Source organism: Pristiophorus japonicus, chromosome 21 (genome assembly GCF_044704955.1).
Source record: "Pristiophorus japonicus isolate sPriJap1 chromosome 21, sPriJap1.hap1, whole genome shotgun sequence".
NCBI lineage: Eukaryota > Metazoa > Chordata > Chondrichthyes > Pristiophoridae > Pristiophorus > Pristiophorus japonicus.
In genome coordinates, this window is record NC_091997.1 from 32,138,128 (window position 1) to 32,162,566 (window position 24,439).

The following is a 24,439-nucleotide window of genomic DNA, read 5'->3' on the forward strand; positions in this document are numbered from 1 at the left end:
AATAGGGCCTGATCCACGTTCACTCCCAAATTAAAGAATAAACTGCATAAACTGCATTCGGAGAAAGATCACCTCTCATTCTTCTAAACTCCAATGAGTACAGGCCTAACCTGCTCAACATTTCTTCATAAGACAACCCCCTTATCTCCGGAATCAACCTAGTGAACTTTCTCTGAACTGCCTCCAATGCAACTGCCTCCTGTATGGCTCTGAGACATGGACCATGTACAGCAGACACCTCAAGTTGCTGGAGAAATATCACCAACGATGTTTCCGCAAGATCCTACAAATCCCCTGGGAGGACAGGTGCACCAACATCAGCGTCCTCATTCAGGCTAACATCCCCAGCATTGAAGCACTGACCACACTCGATCAGCTCTGCTGGGCAGGCCACATAGTCCGCATGCCAGACACAAGACTCCCAAGGCAAGTGCTCTACTCAGAGCTCCTTCACGGCAAACAAGCCAAAGGTGGGCAGCGGAAACGCTACAAGGACACCCTCAAAGCTTCCTTGATAAAGTGCAACATCCCCACTGGCACCTGGGAATCCCTGGCCCAAGACCACCCTAAGTGGAGGAAGAGCATCCGGGAGGGCATTGAACACCTCGAGTCTCAATGCCAAGTGCAGGCAGCAGAAGGAGCGTGCGGCAAACCAGTCCCATCCACCCCTTCCCTCAACGACTATCTGTCCCACCTGTGACGAGTCTGTGGCTTTTGTATTGGACTGTTCACCCACCAAAGAACTCACTTCAGGAGTGGAAGCAAGGCTTCCTCGATTCTGAGGGACTGCCTATGATGATGATGATGATCCCTCCTTAAATAAGGAGACCCAAACTGTACGCAGTGCTCCAGGTGTGGCCTCACCAATACCCTGTACAGTTGTGTATCATTTTTGAAACACTCATAGCATAATTACGTCCTCAGTCAGGCTGACGTGAAATAACAACCAGAGGAAACTATTGTGTTGGAAATCCTTATTATTTCCTAGTGTCAGTACCGCCCTCAGTTGTGATTTGCCACAGCGCTGAGTTCCTTATCTCAGGCTTGCTGCTGTGCGGGCAATGTTGAGTGTAGGGCACGTTGATGCTTGCTTCCCCACACCTCTTTACAGAGAGGAAAGGAAAAAATAACATCAGATAGAGAGTGATCACGCTGCTTCTGTGTCTCACTTTGCAATGGCAGTGGCTTGGGGGGCGGCGGATCAGAGTTACCTCTGCATCATTCAGATCATTCAGAAGCCAAATGGATTCCAAGCCAATCCTGCTGGGTGGATGCACGTACTCGGTTCACATCACCTGTGGACTTCCACCCAACCTAAAACATCAGCAAACCATTTAGGCATAGCACAGTGCTGAGGCACAATGGGGTAGATTTTCCTGGTACTGTTGGGGGTACATTGAATCGCCTGATTTGGGTGAAGAGGAACACGCACCCGGATGGGAGTGCACCCGATTTTCCATCCAAAGATTCTTGTACTTTCCAAAGCACTGGTGGCTTCCTGTGTCCCATTGAGCTCATTTTGAAATTCTCATCCTTGCTTTTACCATTACCAATCTCTTGATGGCCTTGCCCTATGCCACCTTATTGATCATCTCCTGTGGTATATACCTCTGCTCCAACACCAGACTTCTCCTCGCCCTTCGCCACCTCCATCCCACCACTGGTGGGCACTTATTCAGTCACTACACTGCTGCCCTCGAGTTCTCCACCCACTTATTATCTGCTTTCAAAACCCTCGTCCAAACTCTCCTCTTTGACTATGCCTTTGGCTCCACATCCCAGTCTCCACATTCTCCTCCTGTTTCCCCATGCTGTTTATCCATTGTACTCCCTCCCTTTATTGTAAAGCACTTTGAAGTCTTTCTGCTCTTGAGCACTATATATATATATTGTATATATTTATAATATATATATATATAAATACAAGTTGCATTTAAAACAATAATTGGCTTCTCTAGATTGATGTGCAGCAATGAGAATTCATGGGCAGCTAATTTCATTGATTAATTTCTGTATCAATTCAATCAGCAAATCCAGTGTCAAAATTAAGGGCAAATGTTGTTTAAAACATTAGAATTAAAACCATGTCTTAAAAATCCTAGTGTACTCATCAAACACATAATATGACTTAACAAGAAATAGCATGGGGATGATTTCAAGCCCATTGCAATCAGCAGCGTAAAATCACTCGAACAGGCTTATTTGAATCATTGATTTTTATTTTTAATTCTTTCATGGGATGTGGTGTCATTGGCAAGGCCAGCATTTATTGCCCATTCCTAATTGCCCTTGAGAAGGTGGTGGTGAGCTGACACCTTGAACCACTGCAGTCCGTTTGGTGAAGGTGCTCCCACAGTGCTGTTAGGGAGGGAGTTCCAGGATTTTGTCCCAGCGACGATGAAGGAATGGCGATTATATGTACAATTCAGATTGGCATGTGTCTTGGAGATGATGGTGCTCTCATGCCCCTGTTTCTTTTGTCCTTCTAGGTGACAGAGGTTGTGGGTTAGAGAGGTGCTGCTGAAGAAACCTTGACGAGTTGCTGCAGTGCATCTTGTAGATGGTACACACTGCAGCCACGGTGTGCCGATGGTGGGAAAAGAAAGATTTGGATTTATATAGCACCTTTCACGACCACTGGATGTCTCAAAGTGCTTTACAGCCAATGAAGTACTTTTGGCGTGTAGTCATTGTTGTAATGTGGGAAACGCGGCAGCCTATTTGCGCACAGCAAGCTCCCACAAACAGCAATGTAATAATGGCCAGATAATCTGGGTTTTTTTTATGTTGATTGAGGGATTAAATATTGGACAGGTCATCGGTGATAACTCCCTGCTCTTCTTTGAAATAATGCCAAGGGATCTTTTAGCTCTACTTGAGAGAGCAGACGGGGCCTCGGTTTAATGTCTCCTCCGAAGGACGGCACCTCAGACAGTGCAGCGCTCCCTCAGCACCACACTGGAGTATCAGCCTAGATTTTTTTTTTGTACAATTTGACTCGGGGGCGAGAGTGCTTACCCCTTTAGCTACAGGGAGTGAATGTTTAAGATGGTGGATGGGGTGTCAATCAAGCGGGCTACTTTGTCCTGGATGACGTCGAGCTTCTCGAGTGTTGTTAGAGCTGCACTCATCCAGGCAAGTGGAGAGTGTTCCATCGCATTCCTGACTTGTACCTTGTAGATGGTGGAAAGGCTTTGGGGAGTCGGGAGGTGAGTCACTCACCACAGAATACCCAGCCTCTGACCTGCTCTTGTAGCCACAGTATTTATTCCCTTCTCATTGGAAGGAGCTGACTGTGCTGGGGTACAGTGTTGTGAGCACTGACTGCCCTCCAAGTGGCCGTTCCTAATGTGAGTCTGACTGGCAAGTGTCAGCAACTGTTTAACCAATGAGGACGTTACACCTGAGCCCATGCCCAGTAGCAGGGGTAACTGGACTGATGTCAGCAACCTAAACTGTTTATTTTTCCCTGTCCCTTTTCTAAGCTCAGGGACAGGGATCCCCTTTTTAGTGTCAAACCATACAGACTTGGGGATCACACCCAATACCTTCCTGTCGGTATGGCTTCGTACTACTGTGGGCGTGTCTTGACCATTAATTTGCCAGCATGGTTTTAATCCATAACGTACACCTCCCTAGCTTTCAGCAGATTCAAAGCCGGCAGACAGGAACTGTGCCACGATGGTTTGATCTTTTGTAAATGTTGACGACAATCAGTGGGTTGGTGCAGAGTGGCCATATTGAAACGGGGCCAAGAAAATTGCAACCTCATGTTGGTCCATTATTCCTTGTGCATTTGTTGCCAAATTCCGTCTATCCGTTCACATCTTCCGTTGATACTGACCCGTTTCCACTGAATTGGTCGTGGAGTCTGATTTCCCCCTCATCCTTCCAAAATAAAAGTTTGGATGGTGATGGTGTGTAATAACCTTTGTAAATAAATCATTTGAGATTTTTGAAAAATTAAGAACCCATCCTCTCTTTCTCCCCCCCCCCCCCCCCCCCCCCCCAACCCACTAAATAATCTGACACTGGATAAATTTTGGAAATATAAAGGATTTTAACCCTACTGAGTCAGAAGGTCGCAAGTTGGAGGTTAGGCACAGAGCCTAGGCTGGCACTCCAGTGCAGTGCTGAGGGAGCGCCGCACTGTCGGAGGGGCAGTGCTGAGGGAGCGCCGCACTGTCGGAGGGGCAGTGCTGAGGGAGCGCCGCACTGTCGGAGGGGCAGTGCTGAGGGAGCGATGCACTGCCGGGTACCCCTCTTTGAATCGGATGTTAAATCATATCTGCCTGTTCCTCTGAACCAGGTGGATGGCAAAGAACCAAAGACACTATTCAAAGATTAAGGCGGACTCCCAGATATCCTGGCCAAGGTTCCTCCCGCAACCAATGGCACCGAAAGCTGATTAACTGGTTATACATGTCATTACTGTTTGCAGGACCGTACTATGCACTCGCTACCTTAACAGGAGTCACTGCACTTCAAAAATTCATGGTGCATGTGAGATGTTTGAGGGGGGCTGATACAAACATAGAAAATAGGTGCAGGAGTAGGCCATTCAGCCCTTCGAGCCTGCACCGCCATTCATTGATTTCATGGCTGAACATGCAACTTCAGTACCCCATTCCTGCTTTCTCGCCATACCCCTTGAATCCCCCTAGTCGTAAGGACTACATCTAACTCCTTTTTGAATATATTTAGTGAATTGGACTCAACAACTTCCTGTGGTAGAGAATTCCACAGGTTCACCACTCTCTGGGTAAAGAAGTTTCTTCTCATCTCGGTCCTAAATGGCTTACCCCTTATCCTTAGACTTGTGACCCCTGGTTCTGGACCTCCCCAACATTGGGAACATTCTTCCTGCATCTAACCTGTCTAAACCCGTCGGAAATTTAAACGTTTCTATGAGATCCCCTTTCATTCTTCTGAACTCCAGTGAATACAAGCCCAGTTGATCCAGTCTTTCTTGATAGGTCAGTCCCACCATCCCGGGAATCAGTCTGGTGAACCTTCGCTGCAGTCCCTCAATAGCAAGAATGTCCTTCCTCAAGTTAGGAGACCAAAACTGTACACAATACTCCAGGTGTGGCCTCACCAAGGCCCTGTACAACTGTAGTAACACCTCCCTGCCCCTGTACTCAAATCCCCTCGCTATGAAGGCCAACATGCCATTTGCTTTCTTAACCGCCTGCTGTCCCAGCATACCAACCTTCAATGACTGATGTACCATGACACCCAGGTCTCGTTGCACCTCCCCTTTTCCTAATCTGTCACCATTCAGATAATAGTCTGTCTCTCTGTTTTTACCACCAAAGTGGATAACCTCACATTTATCCACATTATACTTCATCTGCCATGCATTTGTCCACTCACCTAACCTATCCAAGTCACTCTGCAGCAGCCTCACAGCATCCTCCTCGCAGCTCACACTGCCACCCAACTTAGTGTCATCCGCAAATTTGGAGGTACTACATTTAATCCCCTCGTCTAAATCATTAATGTACAATGTAAACTGCTGGGGCCCCAGCACAGAATCTTGCGGTACCCCACTAGTCATTACCTGCCATTCTGAAACGTACCCATTTACTCCGACTCTTTGCCTCCTGTCTGACAACCAGTTCTCAATCCACGTCAGCACATTGCCCCCAATCCCATGTGCTTTAACTTTGCACATTAATTTCTTGTGTGGGACCTTGTCGCAAGCCTTCTGAAAGTCCAAATACACCATATCAATTGGTTCTCCCTTGTCCACTCTACTGGAAGCATCCTGAAAAAAATTCCAGAAGATTTGTCAAGATAAACGTGGGTCCTTTAAGATACAAGCTTGCCCTCGCCACATTTTGCCAACGATGAAGTGTTGGTCTCAGCCCTGACTTTGGCAATGAAGTTAAATCTTCAAAAGCAAAATACTGTGAATGCTGGAATCCTAAATTAAAACAGAAAATGCTGGAAATCTAAGCAGGTCTGGCAGCATCTATGGAGAGAAACAGAGTTAATGTTTCGTGTCTATGACCCTTGGTCAGAACTGGAAAAGTTTTCAATGTAACAGATTCTTAAGGAAGTGAAAGGGGGAGGGGAAGAAAGAACAAAAGGGAAGGCCTGTGATAGGGTTGAAGGCAGGCGAGATTAGAGAGCCAAAAGGGATGTTGGCCCAAATTGAGATAGTAATGGCACAAGTTAGGAAACAAAAGATGAGTCTAGATAGGGTGTGAGCGGCAGAATAATTACCAGCTGCCGCGGGAAACAGAAAAAAATTCTCAACGTTAATTCTTCGCCCGTGTAAATCGCTTGTCCGCAAGTTCACGTGCCAGTCTTCAACACCGTGTCTCTTCCATTTCAGAGCTTTTTCGAGACTCATCCCGCCCCTGCTGCAGAGCGAACCATCCAACAGTCGTGCGAGAACATCCTGCTAAACGGAGCCTGGCTGAAGCGCGACGCCGAAGCCATTCAGCAGTTCTTGCTGCACCGCAGAGGAGCCCTGCCCACCGTCTGATCGCAAGGACCCCCCTGAGCCGCCATCACCCCCACTGCCTTGCCATGGGGAGGGGAGTTTGAAAGTATATTTCACGGCCAGAAACCTGTCACCCTATTAAGTGGTTGGAAATGAATGTAGATTATACCTCATTTTTAAAAAGAAAGAGAAAAAAAAAAGCTATGGGCAGTTGATGTGAATTGTGCTACTTGGAACGATTGTGTGTGCAGACAGTGGCATGGCATGGTCTTTTGATGATGTTGGATTGGAGACAACTTAGAACACTGAAGCAAGACCGCTGGTTATATTGTGGTAATGTAATTCCTTCCCCCCCCCCCCCCCCCCCCCCAAGGCGAATTCATTCTTATTTAATTATTTCTAGGCCTCAGTTTAACCGTTGATGTCCTTCGTAACGAGGAAGAAACATCTCAATAACAGCCACATCGAATAAAAAAAAATAGGATATATAAATAAAAACAATGTATTAGAAGAGCTTTCATTTAAAAAAAACAATGGGTTAGGGACCTTTCTGAGAATAGGATGCATGAATTTCTGGTGTGTATACCCGGGGCCATTTTGACTGTTAAATTGCAATTTAGCACAGAAATAAATTGTTTTAAAGAAAATATATAACTTTAATACTTGAACAAACTGATGAGTTAAAGCCCCTTAGCCTGGGAACACCGCTTGAGAGTAGCAACAAGAGTAAGTCCTGATTCCTGTGCTTGCGTATAACCATTTTGAAAGCCTTAAAACTGGTACAAACTGGCGTGTAATTGGGGGAGGAGTGGGGTGGGAAACGACGATGTAAATGGTAGAATTAACTCGAGAGTGAGAGCCGTGATGTACTAACCCTGCAAAATACATAAAGCATTCAGAGGAACGGGCTGTACCTCATTTTAACAGAAATCCGATGTTTAGTGTGGCTTCAGTTCGCTTGGAGAAGGTCATCGAACTAACTGTCAAACTGCTTCCCTGAAATACTCGTTGTGCTTTTTGTTTTAAGATACAGTTGGTGTTAATAAAAAAAAAAAAAAAAAATTGTCAAAGTGAAATCTCTCTCGCTTTTTCTGCGTGTGCTGGGGGTATCAGGTTGTTGTGTATTAAAGAACATGGCTGTTTGGGTGTGGACAGAACCGGAATTTAATTGTAAGGATTTAGACGATATCGTACACAAGAACGAAAAATTCTAAGCACATATTTCACTGTGGGCTGGATTGGTCACTTGCCTAACCTGTGAACTGAGGAGGCGGCAGGAGGCAATATCTTAATTATTAAGGTAGGAGGACATTTGTTTCACTGTATTTAAAAAAAGCTCTAGTGGATCTGCTCCTGTGTTTGCAGGATTAAATTCGGGGGTGGGGGGGTGCGTGGAGAATTGGGGATGTATGTACACAAATCTTTGAAGGTGGCAGGATAAGTTGAGAAGGCTGTTAAAAAAGGCATATGGGATCCTTGCCTTTATTCATAGAGGCATAGAGTACAAAAGCAGGGAAGTTATTCCTAAACCTTTATAAAATACTGGCTAGGCCTTGGCTGTGAGTATTGTGTTCAATGCTGGGCAGCACACTTTAGGAAGGATGGGAGGAAAAGCAATGTGTGAGGAGGACACAACAAATCTGCAAAAGGACATACACAAGCTAAGTGAGTGGGCAAAAATTTGGCAGATGAAGTATAATGTCGGAAAGAGTGAGATCATGCACTTTGGCAGAAAAAAAAATCAAAGAGCCAGTTTTTATTTAAATGGAGAAAGATTGCAAAGTGCTGCAGTACAGCGGGACCTGGGGGTAGTTGTGCATGAAACACAAAAGGATACTGTGCAGGTACAGCAAGTGATCAGGAAGGCCAATGGTATCTTGGCCTTTATTGCAAAGGGGATGGAGTATAAAAGCAGGGAAGTCTTGCCACAGCTATATAAGGTATTGGTGAGGCCACACCTGGAATACTGCGTGCAGTTTTGGTTTCCATATTTACAAAAGGAAAACTTGTTTTGGAGGCGATTCAGAGAAGGTTCACTAGGTTGATTCCGGGGATAGAGGGTTGACTTATGAGGAAATGTTGAGTCGGTTGGGCCTCTACTCATTGAAATTCAGAAGAATGAGAGGTGATCTTATCGAAACGTATAAGATTATGAGGGGGCTTGATGAGATGGATGCAGAGAGGATGTTTCCACTGATGGGGGAGACTGGAACGAGAGGGCATGATCTTAGAACAAGGGGCCGCCCATTTAAAACGGAGATGAGGAGAAATTTCTTCTGAGGATTGTAAATCTGTGAAATTTGCTGCCTTAGAGAGCTGTGGAAGCTGGGACATTGAATAAATTTAAGACAGAAATAGACAGTTTCTTAAACGATAAGGGGTTATGGGGAGCGGGCAGGGAAGTGGACCTGAGTCCATGATCAGATCAGCCATGATCTTATTGAATGGTGGAGCAGGCTCGAGGGGCCGTATGGCCTACTCCAGCTCCTATTTCTTATGTTCTTATGTCAAGGCCTTGGAGAGGGTGCGGAGGAGATTTACCAGAATGGTTCCAGGGATGAGGGACTTCAGGTATGTGGAGAGGCTGGAGTTCTCTATTTGAGCAGAGGTGAAGAGAAAATTTGATGGAGGTGTTCAAGATCAATGAGGGATTCTGATAGAATGAGGAGAAACTCTAGTGGCAGAAGGATCAGTAACCAGAGGACGCAGATTTAAGGTGAATGGGAAAAGAACCAGAGGTGACACGAGGAAACATTTTATTACGCAGCGAGTTGTTGTGATCTGGAATGTACTGCCTGAAAGGGTGGCGGATGCAGATGCAATAGTCACATTGAAAAGGCGAGTTGGATAAATATTTGAAAAGGAGCAGTTTGCAGGGCTATGGGGAAAGAGCAGGGGGAGTGGGACTAATTGGATTGCTCTTTCAAAGAGCAGGCACAGGCATGCTGGGCCGAACGGCCAGCTCCTTTGCTGTATCATTCTATGAAAACAAAACATTCTATATCTGAGTAAAACTGTTAATTCTTCCCTTTTTCTTCTCCTGCCCCCAGATAATGTTCTCAGCTGACTGGCCAGGCTCTGTGTGTGGTCGATCGATGGACCACAGCCAGTTTGCCCCTCAACCTCTCAAAGTTGGAAGAGGATGTGTGAAGCTGAGGTAGCACAGCGGTGTGTGTGTGATGTGCGTGGGGAGTCGAAACATAGAATGTAGAATTTGCGGTGTGATATTGCAGTGTACGAATGAGGATAAGGGAACTGGCTGATAATGGGTTTCGCAGTGTCCTTTCACCCCTGGAACCTGGGTTCAAATCCAAAAGCTTGTCTGATGGACGGTCCACCTGTCACCACCATTCCTTCCACCTGATCTTTTTTAACTGTCTATTTTTAATTGATACTACTCTCGGGTAATTGCTCTGAACTTTCCTGCCGTGTTCTGCCTACAATTTCTAATCGCTCTGTCTCCTCCCTGCATCGATACTGTGTTGTACTCGAGCCCCATCTCCTACTGCTGCTCATTCGTTGCTGAGACCGCAAAGCTACCAATCCAGAAAGAAAGAAAACAATTTGCGTTTATATAGCGCCTTTCACAGCATGGCAAAGCACTTCACATCCGGTGAAGTACAGTCACTGTCGTTAAGGCACTTACAAAGGCTGCTACTTTAGGATAAGTGGTAATTTTTGTTATTTTACTTAATTATATGAAACAGAAGTCCACTGGTTTGCTGCACCAATGTTTTACACAGACCAGTGAAGCTTCTCTAACAGTAAGCTGCCCAATGCACCGTGCTGACCTGCAATAGACACTGTTGGCTTTTGCAAACTGCCTTTATTGCACATCTTTAGGCATCTACTGCACAATGCATACCTACTTTAAATTGATATTTTTAGTTGGTTCTTTATGCCCAATGTGAGGCTTTTGGGGCTAGCAACAGCAGCCCCCTCTTGTGACCACCTGATGTCAACGTTATCTGTTCCTAGGTCAGAAACAGTTGCCTCAACGCTGCACAGACTCTGCCTTAATCCCAACTTACAAACTGCGCTGGGGTGTGTGGCAGTGGGATGGGGGGGGGTGGGTGGCGGTGGCGGTCATGTCTTTCCCACATGGGTATCCTGTGGCCTCTGAGGAAAAATTGTCAATTCAGTGTTAGTCGAAGTCATGAGCTTCAGTTATATTCTGCCCACACTTTTCCTGTCATGTACCAACTTTATCGTACGCATGTTAAAAGAAAACCATTTACAATTTTGCACCACTGCCAATTTGAATTCATTTCTGAGTTCTCTGTTGGTTAAACACAGAACTAACGTAGAGCGGAACAAATTGTAAAAGACAGTGGGAACAGGACCAGGGGACAGAGGTTTAAACTAGTAACGGGTAACTTTGGAACTGACGCTATGTGGAGGGGAAAATCGCAGACTCATTTAAGAAACATTTGACAAAAGCCAAGAGGGAAAGTGTAGGGTTGTTCTGGGCAGATGAATTAAGATGGGCTGAATGGCCTTTCTCATCTGTAAATAAGATGGGCTGAATGGGCTGTTCTTATCCCTGAAGTATCTTGTGATCTGAGTGAGGGTAGACAGAGAAACTATTCCTGCTAGTTGGGGAGTCTAGGACTCGGGGGCATAGCCTAAAAATTAGAGCCAGACCTTTCAGGAGTGAAATTAGGAAACACTTCTACACACACAGGCTGGTAGAAATCTGGAACTCTCTTCCCCAAATGGTAGTTGATGCTGGGTCAATTAATTTTAAATCTGAGTTTGATTGAATTTTGTTAACCAGAGGTATTAAGGGATATGGGCCAAAGGCAAGTATATGGAGTTGGCTCACAGAGCAGCCATGATGCCATTGAATGGTGGAACAGGTTTGAGGAGCTAAATGGCCTGTCCCTGTGTACCTATCTTGTAATTGGCTCACCATTGACAGTCAGCCAGTTAGGTACACACCCGGCCCACCCTATGAGCCTGCAACACTGAGGTTGCATAGAATCCGATGTGAGGAGTGGAGTCAGGGAAGATGCATCTTGGAGATAGTGTAAAGATGATTGATTCTGTAATCTGCGCTCTGTTCAGGTGGTGTGTCGATCTGTAGAAGCCAAGGAGACCAGAGTGTTTTTAGTTTCTGCTGCTCGTGTTCCTGCGTGCTCATTATGCAAAATATAAGTAGATAGGTTCAGATCACCGACTCATTGGATCAAGTGAGTGCTTATTTTCATTTAATCTCCCGTTCGAGAAATAAGATGGATCACATTAGTTTTACCTATGGCTACCACATAGGTTGGTACTGCACTGGTTTCTCACAGCAGCGAGGCTAGTGCCACAAGTAGTGTAACAACAACAACAACTTGTATTTATATAGTGCCTTTAACGTAGTGAAACATCCCAAGGCGCTTCACAGGAGTATTATTAGATAAAAGATTTGACACCTTACTTAAGGAAGGATATACTAGCTTTGGAGGGGGGTGCAGAGACGATTCACTAGGCTGATTCCGGAGATGAGGGGGTTACCTTATGATGACATTGAGTAGACTGGGTCTTTACTCGCTGGCGTTCAGAAGGATGAGGGGTGATCTTATAGAAACATTTAAAATAATGAAAGGGATAGACAAGATAGAGGCAGAGAGGTTGTTTCCACTGGTCAAGGAGACTAGAACTAGGGGGCACAGCCTCAAAATACGGGGGAGCCAATTTAAAACCGAGTTGAGAAGGAATTTCTTCTCCGAGAGGGTTGTGAATCTGTGGAATTCTCTGCCCAAGGAAGCAGTTGAGGCTAGCTCATTGAATGTATTCAAGTCACAAGTAGAAATTAGCAAATGTGACCAAAAATTTGGTCAGAGGTAAGTTTTAAGGACCGTCTTGAAGGATAGAGAGGCGGAGAGATTTAGGCAAGGAGTTCCAGAGCCTGGGGCCTAGGCAACAGAAGGCACGGCCACCAATGGTTGAACGATTATAATCAGGGATACTCGAGGGCAGAATTAGAGGAGCACAGACATCACGGGTGTGGTGGGGGGCGGGGGTGTGTGGTTGTGGGACTGGAGGAGATTAGAGAGATGGGGAGGGGCGAGGCCATGGAGGGATTTGAAAATACAGTTGAGAAATTTGAAATTGAGGCGTTGCGTAATTCGAAGCCAATGTAGGTGAGCGAGCACAGGGGTGATGGGTGAGTGGGACTTGGTGCAAGTTAGGACACGGGCAGCCGAGTTTTGGATTACCTCTCATTTACGTGGCATAGAATGGAAGGCCAGCCAGGCGTGCATCGGAATAGTCAAGTCTAGAGGTAACAAAGGCATGGATGAGAGCTTCAGCAACGGATGAGCTGAGGCAAGGGAGGAGATGGGCAATGTTACACAGGTGGAAATAGGCGTTCTTAGTAATGCTGCGATTATGTGGTCGAAAGCTCATTTCAGGGTCAACTATGACACCAAGGTTTGCGAAGTTAGTGGCGGGGACCGAAAACAATGGCTTTGATCTTCCCAATATTCAATTGGAGAAAATTTCTGCTCATCCAGAACTGGATGTCGTTCAAGCAGTCTGACAATTTAGAGACCGTGGAGGGGTCGAGAGAAGTGATCGTGAGTGTCATCAGCATGCATGTGGAAATTGACTGTTTCCGGATGATGTTGCCCATAGGAGGGGGCCAAGGATAGATCCTTGGGGGACACCAGAGGTAACGACGCTGGGGCAGAAAGAGAAGCCGTTGCAGGTGATTCTCTGCCTACGATTAGATAGATAATGGAACCAGGCGAGTGCAGTCCCAATCCGTTGAACGATGGTGGAGAGGTGTTGGAGGATGGAGTGGTCAACGTGTCAAAGGCTGCAGACAGGTCCAGAAAGACGAGGAGGGATAGTTTGCGTTTGTCACAGTTACAAAGGATGTCATTTGTGACTTTGATGAGAGCTGTTTCGGTACTGTGGCAAGGCGGAAACCGGATTGGAGGGATTCAAACATGGAATTGCGGGAAAGATGGACACGGATTTGGGAGGCAATAACACGTTCAAAGGACTTTGAAGAGGAAAGCGAGGTTGGAGATGGGTCAAGGGTTTTTTTGGGGGGAGAGGGGTGATGACGGCAGATTTGAGGGAGAGGGGGACAGTACCTGAAGAGAGAGAACCGTTAACAATGTCAGCTAACATGGGAGCCAGAAAAGGAAGTTGGGTGGTCAGCAGTTTGGTGGGGATAGGGTCAAGGGAGCAGGAAGTGGGTCTCATGGACAGGATGAGCTCGGAAAGGTCATGAGGGGGGATCGGAGAGAAACTGGAGAAAAATGCGAGGTCCGAGCTAGGGCATGGGGCTTCCTTAGAGGAAGTTTGGCCGGTGGGCTAGATGAAGGAAGGGAAGAGGCAGAGGCGGCCAAATGGATGGTCTCCATCTCCAAAACAAAGAAGTCCACAAGCTCCTCACACTTATTGTTGGAGGTGAGGGTTGAGACTGGGAGAGGAGTTTAAAAAGACAGTTAGTAGTGGAGAATGGAAGGCAGGGTTTATCTATACATTCCAGAATGATTCTGGAATAGTGAGCGATTTTGGTCGACGAGCAGGACCCGATAGTGCTTTAGGTGCAGCCAGATCTGGCGGTGAATGGCTAAACCAGTTGTCTGCCATATCCGTTCAAGTTTGTGTCCCCTGGACTTAAAGGAGCGAAGATCAGGGCAGTACCTGGGGGAACCAGGGTGAGAGAGTAATTGTTTTAACAGGAGTCGGGCATCAACGGTGGTGATGAGGGTGTGAATGAGCAGATTGAGCTGCAGAAATGTCATGGTGAATGGAGGGCCAAAGGCTGCACAGTTGGGAATTGATAAGTGCAGCTGTAAGAGAGTCGGGAGAGAGCCTTTTCCAGGGGCGGACACAGAAGGAAGTATGGTGGGTGGGGGAGGGTGGAAGGGGGATGCGGGTGGAGAGCGATACGAGGAAATGGTCAGAGATAGCCTAATCTGCCAATGGGAGTAACGAGGCCACGAGAGATGGCAATGTCAAGGGGCTGGCCATGATTATGGCCCTTGAGTGTCGTTCTATAATTCTATTGATTCATTCTAGTTTGAAATGTGGTGATTGAAGTGTACAGCACACCATGAAATCATAAAAAAAATCTATGCAGCGGTAACCGCGTGTTTTAATATCCCTCTCCTGCTGTTGCATTGACTGTCCATTGTAACCACATGCACCCAGCCTCATCAGCTATCCCTGCTACCACTCCCTTCTTCTCAGTCTCTCCACCGCCCCCCGCTGCAGAAATAGGTTCTGTTGGGTGCAATTTAGCAACACATTTAGTTTAAAAGCCCCATCTATACCTGACGACAGTCTTCAACTATGATTTATGCAATCACTGGCCCTTCTGTGACACTGATTAATAAATGATTTTAACACACAGGTTTTATCTTTCCCTTAAAAAGTAAATCCTAATGCTGTTTCTCAAATCGGGGGCAGCTGTTACACACCTGCACTAAAACACCCACAACACGACAAGAAAACATGATGGAGCTGGCAAACACAGCTCAGTGTGGAACTGAGTCCTGTGGACCACGCTGGGACACTCCCAGCTTTCATCTCTCATCCATGCAGTTAGCTGACCTCCGTCACTTTAATTGGTATTGGTGACCTGAGCTGAGGGGGTGGTTGGAAAATCAGTCGGGGTTCATGCTCCTGATCACTATCCTGGGTCACCTCCAGCCCCACAACCCTCCCCCCCCCCCCCCCACCAAGATGTCTGCGCTCCTCTAATTCTGCCTTGAGCATCCCTGATTAGAATCACTCCACCATTGGTGGCTGTGCCTTCTGTTGCCTGGGCCCTAAGCTCTGGAACTCCCTCCCTAAACCTCTGTTTTTCTACCTTTCTTTCCTCCGTTCCTTAAAACCCACCTGCCCTAATATCTACTTATGCGGCTCACTATTAAATTTTTATCTCATAATACTCCTGTGAAGTATTATGGGATGTTTCACTATGTTAAAGGCGCTATATAAATACAAGTTGTTGTATCCTGCTGGAAAGTGCACATCCGTCACATTTTTGGGGGTACAAGCAAGATTAGGCTGGACTGTGATGCTCTCTACAGCCAAATAGCCCCTAGCCATGCATTGCCAGGTTCATGCATGAATAGGACACTTGGATGAGATACCAGAGATTGGCAGACACTTGCTGAACTGTACCTCAGCAACTCAACACCTGAAACAGCTCTAAAATGCTCCGATGCCTTCCATAGTCGAATAGCTTGCCAAAACTCGCTGTCCATGTTCTCTCATGAAGTGTCACTTGGATGAGATAGTTGCGATTAGCTGATAGCGAAACTGTTATCATCATAGGCAGTCCCTCGAAACGAGGATGACTTGCTTCCATGCCAAAACAGGATAAGTTCACAGGTGTTCCAAAGAAGGACCTAATATTGCAGGTCCTGAGCCAAATCCTGTGCGTGGATTTTTTCAACGTGTGGTAGCCGTTGCACACCAGCCTGCTGGAGACCTGCCCTGCTGCACGGACCTAGTGCGCACACATATCGCAGTGTGGGCTGGCCTGCGCTGTCCCTGGGTCCCTGGCCCCGAACTCCCGCCTCTCCTGGGCCCCGATCACGTCCCTCTACACTCTCGCGCCACTCCTTTGCCCCGACCTCACCGCTCCTGCTGTATCTGCCCACGCTCCAATCCCCGACCTGGACCTTGATGTCACTCTTCGCTGCCGTCGCAGCTCCCTGAAGTGAAACGAAACTGTAACTGTACTCCAGTGAGAACTGATGGGAACTCTAGTCCCCGCCTTGACTGTTACAAGGCAGATTTCAGAATGTTGGCAGCAACCTCAATTGCCGGCTTTGCTAGCGACGCCCATTCAACTGCTGGTTTTCCTAATCAGGGAAAAAAATACCGTCAAACTGCTCCCATGAGATGATTCAGACTAAAGCTTTATTTTCACTCTCTGACGTTGCACTTGGTAAACAAAGAGAAAAAACTGTGGCATACCATGGAGGTGATGTCATGAAAGCCCTTCCAATCAGGTTTAAGTAGGAAAATGTCCCAGTTCTGGCAAGGTTACAACAACAACTTGCATTTATACAGCGCCTTTCATGTCATCATGCATCCCAAGGTGCTTCACTGGAGCGTTATCAGACAAAGTTGACGCCGAGCCACATAAGGAGATATTGAGATAGGTGACCAAATGCTTGGTCAAAGAGGTAGATTTCTAGAAGCGTCTTAAAGGAAGTGAGAGACGGAGTGGTTTAGGGAGGGTATTCCAGAGCTGGAGCTGACAAAGAACTATGTAACGTTAGCAAAGCTATTCCATAAGGATCGTATCTTTTTGCTGAGTTGTCAGGAATTCATCACACAGTCAGTGCATTTCACCAACTACATACCTTTTTTTTCTCCTCAATGTATTTTCTGCCCTTTTCTCTGCTGGCGTCACCAGGCTGTAAACCTACAGTCACTGAGGGGAGCCAGTGGCCTGCTCCCAATGCTGCAGAATAACAGCATATGCGATTATCTGTCTGGCACGGAGAGGGAAGGAAGGAAAAACAACTTACACTTATATAATGTTTTTCACAACCGTCAGAAGTCCCAAAGTGCTTTACAGCCAATGAAATACTTTTGGAGTTTAGTCACTGTTGTAATGTAGAAAACGTCATAGCCAATTTGTGCACAGCAAGCTTCCACAAACAGCAATGAGATAAATAACCAGTTAAACAGTTTTAATGATGTTGGTTGAGGGTAAGTTTTGGCCAGGACACCAGGAAGAGGTCCTTTGCTCTTATTTGAACAGAGTCACACAGCACGGAAGGAGGCTGTTTGGCTCATCATGCCAGTGCTGGCTCTTTGAAATAGCTGTCCCACTAATCCCACTCCCCTGCTCTTTCCCCTTTTCAAATATATATCCAATTCCTTTTTGAAAGTTGCTATTAAATCTGCTACTGCCATCCGAAGGATGACTCCTCCGATAGCGCAGCACTGGAATCCCAGCCGAGCTTATATGCTCGCATCTCTGGAGTGGGGCTTGAACCCACGACCTCCTGACTCCGAGGTAAAAGTGTTAACGCTGAGCCAAGACTTGACAGCAGGAAGCTTATGGTTGTCCTGACCTTAAATGCCTTATGCTGTGACACCAGGTTAAAAACACTGGGAAAGTGACCCATTTCCCCAGTACTGATACCTGTCTGCTTTTATGTTGCTGTCAGTGAGGTGTTTGCACTGTCGGTTCCTGACATGTGGGTCTCATGTTGCAGGTTCCGAATGCATGACCTGGCTGGATTCACCAAGGCAAAAGCCTGGTTAAGAAAGACTTGGATTTATAAAGCGCCCTTTCACGACCTCCAGATGTCTCAAAGCGCTTTATAGTCAATGAAGTACTTTTGGAGTGTCGTCACTGTTGTAATGTGGGAAACGCGGAAGCCAATTTGCGCACAGCAAGCTCCCACAAACAGCAATGTGATAATGACCAGATAATCTGTTTTAGTGATGTTGATTGAGGGATAAATATTGGCCCCAGGACACCGGGGATAACTCCCCTGCTCTTCTTCAAATATTGCTATGAGATCTTTTACGTCCGCCTGAGAGAGCAGACGGGGCCTCGGTTTAACGTCTCGTCCAACACGGCAGCCAATTTGCGCACGGTGAGATTCCACAAACAGCAATGAAATAACGACCAAATAATCGGTTCGAGTGATGTAGGATGAGCAATAAATATAAGCCCAGGACATCGGGGAGAGTGCTCCTGCTCTTGTCTCCCCTCCCCTTCTGAAGCTGTTAAGTTTTTCTGGGGTATTTTCATGAGGTACCCTCTGTACCTTGCTCAAGTGGTCATTATTCATGTGTGGTAGAGAATTCCACAGGTTCACAATTCTCTGAGTGAAGATGTTTCTCCTCATCTCGGTCCTAAATGGCTTACCCCTTGTCCTTAGACTGTGACCCCTGGTTCTGGACTTCCCCAACATCGGGAACATTCTTCCTGCATCTAACCTGTCCAATCCTGTCAGAATTGTATATGTTTCTATGAGATCCCCCTCTCATTCTTCTAAATTCCAGTGAGTATAAGCCTAATCGATCCAGTCTCTCCTCATATGTCAGTCCTGCCATCCCGGGAATCAGTCTGGTGAAGCTCTGCTGCACTCCCTCAATAGCAAGAATGTCCTTCCTCAGATTAGGAGACTAAAACTGAACACAATATTCAACGTGTGGCCTCACCAAGGCCCTGTACAACTTCAGTAAGACCTCCCTGCTCCTATACTCAAATCCCCTCGCTATGAAGGCCAACATGCAATTTGCCGTCTTCACCGCCTGCCGTACCTGCATGCCAACTTTCAATGACTGATGTACCATGACACCCAGGTCTCGTTGCACCTCCCCTTTTCCTAATCTGTCTCCATTCAGATAATATTCTGCCTTCCTGTTTACATTTATCTACATTATACTGCATTTGCCCGCTCACCTAACCTGTCCAAGTCACCCTGCGGCCTCTTAGCGTCCCCCTCACAGCTCACACCACCACCCAGCTTAGTGTCATCTGCAAACTTGGAGATATTACATTCAATTCCTGTGTCTAAATCATTAATGTATATTGTAAATCGCTGGGGTCCCAGCACTGAACCTTGCGGTACCCCACTAGTCACTGCCTTCTGAAAAGAACCCATTTATTCCCGCTCTTTGCTTCCTGTCTGCCAACCAGTTCTCTATCCAAGTCAATACATTACCCCCAATCCCATGTGCCTTAATTTTGCACACTAATCTCTTGTGCGGGTCCTTGTCAAAAGCCTTTTGAAAGTCCAAATACACCACACCCACTGTCCCTTGTCCACTCTACTAGTTCCATCCTCAAAAAATTCTATAAAGATTATTCAAGCATGATTTCCCTTTCATAAATCCATGCTGATTTGGACCGATCCTGTCACTGCTTTCCAAATGCGCTGCTATTTCATCTTTAATAATTGATTCCAACATTTTCCCCACCACCGATGTCAGGCCTTCCCAAAAGGAATAACAATGTCAAGGAAAAAATGGGCAATTCCCAGATGTTTGTGTTGCCTTGTGAGCAAACTAGCAACACAGAAGAGGCCACGGTAATGAAGCCAGCACATTAAATGAGATGCAGAATGCCCGATCTGGCAGAAGCACTGCACTATAAACAGTTTTTGCACCATATCCTCTCCAGCACCAAGACTGCCTTGTTGCACCTCCACCCCTGCCTCAGCTTATCTGCTGCTGAAACCCTCATCCATGCTTTACCTCATCCTTGCCAGCCTCCCAACTTCCTCCCTCCTTAAATCTGAGCTCATCAAAAACTCTGCTGCCTGTAGACTAACCAGCAACAAGTCCTGTTCAGCCATTCCAAAGTGTCAGCTGTGGCTCAGTGGGTAGCACACTAACACGTGAGTCAGAAGGTCGTTGGTTCAAGTCCCACTTTTTGAGCACAAAAATCGAGGCTGACACTCCAGTGCAGTGCTGAGGGAGCGCCGCACTGTCGGAGGTGCCGTCTTTCAGATGAGGCATTAAACCGAGGCCCCGTCTGCTCTTTCAGGTGGACGTAAAAGATCCCATGTCACTATTTCGAAGAAGAGCCAATATTTATCTCCCAATCCACATAACAGAAGGCTTTCGACAAGGTCCCACACAGGAGATTAATGTGCAAAGTTAAAGCACATGGGATTGGGGGTAGTGTGCTGACGTGGATTGAGAACTGGTTGTCAGACAGGAAGCAAAGAGCAGGAGTAAATGGGTACTTTTCAGAATGGCAGGCAGTGACGAGTGGGGTACCGCAAGGTTCTGTGCTGGGGCCCCAGCTGTTTACATTGTACATTAATGATTTAGACGAGGGGATTAAATGTAGTATCTCCAAATTTGCGGATGACGCTAAGTTGGGTGGCAGTGTGAGCTGCGAGGAGGATGCTATGAGGCTGCAGAGTGACTTGGATAGGTTAGGTGAGTGGGCAAATGCGTGGCAGATGAAGTATAATGTGGATAAATGTGAGGTTATCCACTTTGGTGGTAAAAACAGAGAGACAGACTATTATCTGAATGGTGACAGATTAGGAAGGGGGAAGGTGCAGCGAGACCTGGGTGTCATGGTACATCAGTCATTGAAGGTTGGCATGCAGGTACAGCAGGCGGTTAAGAAAGCAAATGGCATGTTGGCCTTCATAGCGAGGGGATTTGAGTACAGGGGCAGGGAGGTGTTGCTACAGTTGTACAGGGCCTTGGTGAGGCCACACCTGGAGTATTGTGTACAGTTTTGGTCTCCTAACTTGAGGAAGGACGTTCTTGCTATTGAGGGAGTGCAGCGAAGATTCACCAGACTGATTCCCGGGATGGTGGGACTGACCTATCAAGAAAGACTGGATCAACTGGGCTTGTATTCACTGGAGTTCAGAAGAGTGAGAGGGGACCTCATAGAAACATTTAAAATTCTGACGGGTTTGGACAGGTTGGATGCAGGAAGAATGTTCCCAATGTTGGGGAAGTCCAGAACCAGGGGTCACAGTCTAAGCATAAGGGGTAAGCTATTTAGAACTGAGATGAGAAATTTCTTCACCCAGAGAGTAGTGAACCTGTGGAATTCTCTACCACAGAAAGTAGTTGAGGCCAATTCACTAAATATATTCAAAAGGGAGTTAGATGAAGTCCTTACTACTCGGGGGATCAACGGGTATGGCGAGAAAGCAGGAAGGGGGTACTGAAGTTTCATGTTCAGCCATGAACTCATTGAATGGCGGTGCAGGCTAGAAGGGCTGAATGGCCTGCTCCTGCACCTATGTTCTATGTTTCTATGTTAACAGAAACAGACTATCTGGTCATTATCACATTGCTGTTTCTGGGAGCTTGCTGTGCACAAATTTGCTGCTGTGTTTCCTACACTCCAAAAGTACTTCATTGGCTGTAAAGCACTTTGGGACGTCCAGTGGTCGTGAAAGGTGCTATATAAATGCAAGTATTTTTTTTTTCTTTTTCCCCCACACCCCACTATGCTCACTGACTCACCACTGTGCTCACTGACCTAAACTGGCCCATCAATGTCTCAACTTTAAAATTGTAATCCTGATGTTCAATTCCCTCCATATCTCTGTAACCTCCAGCCCTTCAACTCTGGCCTCTTGTGCAACCCCACTCCCTTTGCCCCAGCATTGACGGCTGTGTCTTCAGTCATCAAGATACTAAGCTCTAGAATTTCTTCCCTAGACCTCTCCTCTACTTCTTTAAGATGCTCCTTAATATCTACCTTTTAGACCAAGCTTTAAATCACCCGTCCTAATGCCGCCTTTGATTCAGTATCACGTGTCTGATTACGCTCCCCTGAGCGCATTGGGACGTTCTGCGACATTAAATGTGCTGTATAAATGCCTGTTGCATTGGTGGTATGCCAGTAAATCCAACAAGTGTAAACTTGAGACCCTAGTGTGTCATCAATAAATGTAATAATTTCCTGTGAAGCTCACTCTGAGAAAAATTATATTCCATTAATTTTAGTAGCTAAAAATCCCATAGTAAAATGGGATCCTATTGACCTTTTCAGCACATCTACAGCACAGTGGTTCTGGTGTCAGACCCAGATCTCATCCATTCCTCCGTGGAAAGTTGTGAAACTGAATGTAATAAATATGGTCATTGGCAGACAAGCACCAAGGGAAAAAGATGTCCATGAAATCCACAAAAGCCCAACTGCTTCACTCGTGTTCTTTCAGGGAAGGAGGAAATCAGTCTGACTTTCTTGAGACTCATTGTTAACTTTTAATGTCCCCCTAAGCGGCCTAGCAAGAACAACTTGTGAGAGCTACTACAACTATTTTATTGAAACTATAAATCAAGTGTCCGCTTATTAAAGGGGCACTAAAACCGACAAATTAAACTTTTAACTTTGAACAGTCAAATTCAAATTTGGTTGCCGGGGGGCACTCCAGTCCCTCCGGTGCCCACCTCTCGTGGAAGGCTGCGAGCGTACCAGTGGACACCGCGTGCTCCAGGGACACCCAGACTCGAACATAACTGCAGAAGAGAGGCAGGCAATTGGGCTGAATGATCCCCTCGACCGCCCACTGCCTGGACTGGTTAATGGCCACCTTGGCCAAGCCCAGGAGCAGTCCTATGAGGATGCCATTCATAGAATTAATTATGGACTTGAAGTGCCGTAACCTACAAGGCTGCAGGCCAAGAACTGGAAAGTGGGATTAGGCTGGATAGCTCTTTTTTGAACTTCACGATGGCCTCCTATGATTCTATGAAACAGCACAGAAGGCCATTCGGCCCATCGTGCCTGTGCCAGCTCTTTGATAGAGCTATCCAATTAGTCCCACTCCCCTGTGCTTTCCCCGTTGCTGTCAGCTGTGTTAACTGTGAATCGGGAGGTGTGGGTTCAATTTCCCAATGCAGAGACTTGAGCACAAAAATCTAGCTGATACTCCAGTGCAATATTGAGGGAGTGCTGCACTGTCAGAGGTGCCCTCTTTTGAATGAGATAGTAAACTGAGGCCCCGTCTGCCCTCTCAGGTGGATGTAAAAGATCCCATATTTATCCCTCAACCAACATCACTAAAACAAATTATCTGGTTATTATTACATTGCTGTTTGCAAATTGGCTGCCACATTTCCTACATTATAACAGTGACTACACTTTAAAAAAAAGTACTTAATTGGCTGTCAAGCGATTTGGGACATCCAGAGGTCATGAAAGGCACTGTATAAATGCAAGTCTTTCTTTCATAGCCTTGCAAATTTTTCCTTTTCAAATATTTATCCAATTTCCTTTCAAAAGTTACTATTGAATCTGTTTTCACCGCCCTTTCAGGCAGTGCGTTCCAGATCTGGGCATTAAATGCAACCTTGCCAAGCTGTCCAGGAAAGATCTCATAAGAAATAATGTTTGTTTCTATTCATTCCTGGGATGTGGGTGTCGCTGGCAAGGCTGGCATTTATTGCCCATCCCTAATTGCTCTTGAGAAGGTGGTGGTGAGCTGCCGCCTTGAACCGCTGCAGTCCGTGTGGTGAAGGTGCTCCCAGTGCTGTTAGGGAGGGAGTTCCAGGATTTTGACACAGCAACGATGAAGTAACGGCCAATATATTTCCAAGTCACGATGGAGATGGTGGTGTTCCCATGCGTCTGCTGCCCTTGTCTTTCGAGGTGGTAGAGTTAATGGGTTTGGGAGGTGCTGCTGAAGAAGCCTTGGCGAGTTGCTGCAGCGCATCTTGTAGATGGTACACACTACAGCCACGGTGCGCCGGTGGTGGAGGGTGTGAATGTTTCAGGTGGTGGATGAGGTGCCAGTCAAGCAGGCTGCTTTGGCCTGGTTAGACCACACCTGGAGCACAGTGAGCAGTTCTGGACATCACATCTTAGGAAGGATATATTGGCCTTGGAGGGAGTGCAGTGTGGGTTCACCAGAATGATACCAGACTTCAAGGGTTAAGTTACGAGGAGAGATTACACAAATTAGAGTTGTATCCCCTAGAATTTAGAAGGTTAAGGGGTGATCTGATCAAAGTTTTGAAGATACTAAGGAGAACAGATAGGGTAGATAGCAGAAACTATTTCCGTTGGTTGTGCATTCTAGGACTAGGGGACATAGTCTAAAAATTGGAGCCAGAACTTTCAGGAGTGAAATTAGGAAACACTTCTACACACAAAGGGTGGTAGAAGTTTGGAACTCACTTCAGCAAATGGCAATTGATGCTAGATCAACTATTAATTTTAAATCTGAGATTGATAGCTTTTTGTAAACCAAAAGAATTAAGGGATATGGGCCAAAGGTGGGTATATGGAGTTAGGTCACAGATCAGCCATGATCTCATTGAATGGCAGAACAACCTTGAGGGGCTGAATGGCCTCCTGTTCCTATGTCCTGGACAGTGTCGGGCTTCTTGAGTGTTGTTGCTTGTAATTCTTGCACCATGAGAAAAAAAACTTGCATTTCTCTAGTGACGTTCACGACCACCGGATGTTCCAAAGTGCTTTACAGCCAATGAAGTACTTTTAGAAGTGTCGTCACTGTTGTAATGTAGGCAGCCAATTTGCAAGCTCCCACAAACAGCAAT

The 24,439-nt window shown here is 46.3% G+C and overlaps 1 protein-coding gene across 2 annotated transcripts in view; it reads left to right on the forward strand.

Annotated features, from left to right (window-relative positions):
• npepps (aminopeptidase puromycin sensitive) overlaps nt 1-6,585 on the forward strand; it is a 220,587-nt gene extending 214,002 nt beyond the window's left edge. For both annotated transcript variants that reach the window (XM_070864544.1, XM_070864545.1), the window contains one exon: nt 6,344-6,585. In XM_070864544.1, the coding sequence (XP_070720645.1) occupies nt 6,344-6,496 (153 nt within the window). In that variant the 3' untranslated portion in view covers nt 6,497-6,585. The remainder of the gene's footprint in view (nt 1-6,343) is intronic.
• The last annotated feature ends 17,854 nt before the right edge of the window (nt 6,586-24,439 follow it).